This window comes from Myotis brandtii, unplaced genomic scaffold (assembly GCF_000412655.1).
Source record: "Myotis brandtii unplaced genomic scaffold, ASM41265v1 scaffold244, whole genome shotgun sequence".
NCBI lineage: Eukaryota > Metazoa > Chordata > Mammalia > Chiroptera > Vespertilionidae > Myotis > Myotis brandtii.
In genome coordinates, this window is record NW_005359225.1 from 3,285,401 (window position 1) to 3,288,705 (window position 3,305).

A 3,305-nucleotide genomic window follows, 5' to 3' on the forward strand; every position below is an offset into this window, starting at 1 on the left:
TGACAGGGGGTGGCGCCGCAACCTCCCCATCGACCCTGCCTTGAGTGTGACAGGGGGCGGTGCCCCAACCCCCCAATCGGCCCTACCCTGAGCATGACTGAGGGTGGCATCGCAACCTCCTGATCCGCCCTGTTCTGTGCATGACAGGGAGTGGCGCCCCAACTCCCCAATCAGCCCTGCTCTGAGCCCGGCAAGGGGCTGCACCTAGGGATTGGGCCTGCCCTCTGCCACCCGGGAGCAGGCCTAAACCAACAGGTCGGGATGTGCTGAGGGACCCCAGACTACGAGAGGGCACAGGCTGGGCTAAGGGACGCCCCCTCCCCTCCGAGTGCACAAATTTTTGTGCACCGGGCCTCTAGTACTGTAATAATTATGTATGGTATCAGGTGGGTACTTGAAATATCAAGGGATCACTTTGTAAAGTATTGATTTTCTAATCACTATGCTGTGTACCTGAAACTAATACAAAATAATATTGAATGTAAACTACAATTGAAAAATAAAAGAAAAAAATAGGGAAAAATAAATTCATAGCTAGCAGTGGTTTAAAAGTTTGATGTGTTTTTTATTCAGTGAGGATTGTAATTATCTTTAACTCCCAGTACCTAGAACAAAACAGGGCATTTCAGATAATTAAAATAAATTTAAAAATTACACAGAGTGGCATATGCTGCTCTCAGCTCTATATTCTTAGAAGGTGATAGCTAAACGTTCAGGGAAGACTTCTTAAACAAGATATCTCAGCTAAGTTCGGAGGAATGTATATGTTATCTAGATGAAGAAGGCCAAGAGAACAAATCTCAGAAAAGACTGAGGATTGTACATACTTGGAAAAGATTTCTGGTGCAGTGGGAAGAGGCTAGGCTTTGGAACTAGAGAGAGGTGGCCTCCAGTCCCATCTCTGTCACTTACTAACTATGTGATCAAGTTACATAACATCTCTGAACCTTTGATTCCTCATCTGTCAAATGGGATAAATCACAGGGTTATTGTGAGGTCCAAATTAGATGACATTTAGGAAAGTTACATCATGGTACATATGAGGTACACAACAGATCTTGTGGAGGGCTCAAAAAATTGGAGGCTGAGTTATGTCAATCATATTACAGTTGTACTGACTGTGGCACAGGGAGGTTACATAATCTGTAGGCAAGATAAGAAGAAAAATGAATAATGATACATTTTTTTATTCCTTTATCACAAAATTGTTTCATTTGATCCTCCTAGCAACCTATAGGTAGATGTTATTATCCCATTTAACAGATTTATTATCCCAAAGTAAGCCAGACTCAGGATCACTCAGGTGACAGTAGTAGAACTAGAATTCAAAGGTAAGAATTTTGACCCCCAGCTAGAATTCAAAACTCTGACATAATATTCGTTTCACTTTAGCACAAGTGTCTCATTCAATTCCCCAGTGGTCTCTGGGTGAAAAAATTAAATCTCTTGATTTACCTTGGTTCTCCCATCTTGCTCACCTGAAGCAGTGATACCTGGTTTAGAACTTTCCAAATCTGTGTAATTTAAAACTGTGTAATTCATGTCATATAAAACATTAAAGAATTCCACATCAGCTTCTTTACCTGGTATGAAAGTTGGGCATCTTCCTATTTTGGTGCCTTACCTCTGCACAGAGTGGCTTTGGAGTCAGGCAAACTAGGGTTCAAATCCCAGCTCTGCCACTTGCTGACTTTTATGTCACCTTGAACAAATCACTCAACTCTCTGAGCCCAGCTTCATCATCTATAAAATAGGGATAATAATGCCCTTGTCATAGGTTTTTGTGCAGATTACATGTACATAAAACACTTGATGCTATGCCTGGCCCAAAAATGGCACTCAATAAATGTTCTTTTCCCCCCCTCTTTTTTCCTTCTCACCATTCCCCCACTCCCATGGCACAGGAAGTATTCTTACCTGCTGCAACAAAACTGTTCGTTACCTGTTGAGGGGCTCCCTTTCCACACTCCCTCCCTTGTCTTGAAAAACAGAGTGAGTGTGAGGGGGAAGCTGCTGTATCAGGGGAACCTGTTTTCAAGTCTTGGCAAGTTACTTCATCTCTCTGACTTTCCATCTCCTCCTTTTAACTGTGAAAATAAAAATATATCCTAGAAGATGACATTGAAGGTAAAATGAAAGTGCATTGCAAACTACAAGATATTCTTCAAACCTACACAGTTCATTTATTGTGGTTGTTTTTCTTATTAGGCTATCAAAAGAGCTTCTTTTGGACCCACAACAAACTCTGGTCTTCAAAGTTTGGCATAAAGGAGGTATGAACTCTATTCTATCAACTCTGGTTGTGAAAATGAGCTCACACACAATTGGCAGTTTGCTAGTCCTTTTCTTTTTTTAACCAAGTGAAACAGTAGAACTGGTGGTGGTGAGTACCTACAAATGTGTTAGAAGTGAATCCCACAGAATGCCCTGGAATTTAAATCCTTACAAAGCAGATAATGTTGTTTGACCACATGCTTAGTGCAGAAATCCAAGTACATCTGAGTCTTTCCAATTGTATCTTAACTATCATAATATACAGCGTGCCATACACAAGTGATAACTACTCCTTGTGGATGATGTTGTTATGCTTCCTGTTAACTCTGGATTATTAATGAAGGCACTAGCATTTTCAGGCAGTAGAATCAGACAGCTTGCCCTTCCTTGTTTTAAGAACCTTCCCAGGACAGAGGTGCTGACATCATGGTCCTTGAATCTAGTTTTATTCAGCTAGCATTTATTAGGAAGCATAATACAACAGAGTTAAGAGCACAGACTCTGAAGCCACACTCTTTAAATTTAAGTACCAGTTCTGCCCTTACAAAGTAGTATGACCTTGGGTGAATAACAACTTCTCTATGCTTCAAGTTTCCTAAAATAAAGATGATAATAGTACATACCTCATAGCTTTTTGGGAGTATTAAATGAATGCTTGATACTTAGTAAATACTATCACAGTTTTTATTACTAAATAGCAATGTGCTAAGAGCACAAATGTTTCTGATCCTGCAAGGTAAAAATATAATTTGTTCAATTTTATAGATGTGAAAGCCCAAGGAAGTTTAATGGCTTAACTAAGGTTATATATCTACTAGAGATCTGGTGCATGAAATTCGTGCATGGTAGGGGGGTCCCCTCAGCCCAGCCTGCACACTCTCCAATCCGGAACCCCTCAGGGGATGTCCGACTGCTGGATCCCGGGGATCGGGCCTAAATCGGCAGTCGGACATGCCTCTCACAATCCAGGACTGCTGGCTCCTAACTGCTCACCTGCCTGCCTGCCTGATTGCCCCTAACTGCCCCCCCCC

General features: G+C 41.7%; 1 protein-coding gene across 6 annotated transcripts in view; it reads left to right on the forward strand.

The window, feature by feature from the left end:
• C2CD3 (C2 calcium-dependent domain containing 3) overlaps positions 1–3,305 on the forward strand; it is a 122,725-nt gene that overhangs the window by 79,518 nt on the left and 39,902 nt on the right. For all 6 annotated transcript variants that reach the window (XM_005867082.2, XM_014540429.1, XM_014540426.1 and 3 more), the window contains exon 26: positions 2,209–2,273. In XM_005867082.2, coding sequence (XP_005867144.1) covers positions 2,209–2,273 — 65 coding nt within the window. The remainder of the gene's footprint in view (positions 1–2,208; positions 2,274–3,305) is intronic.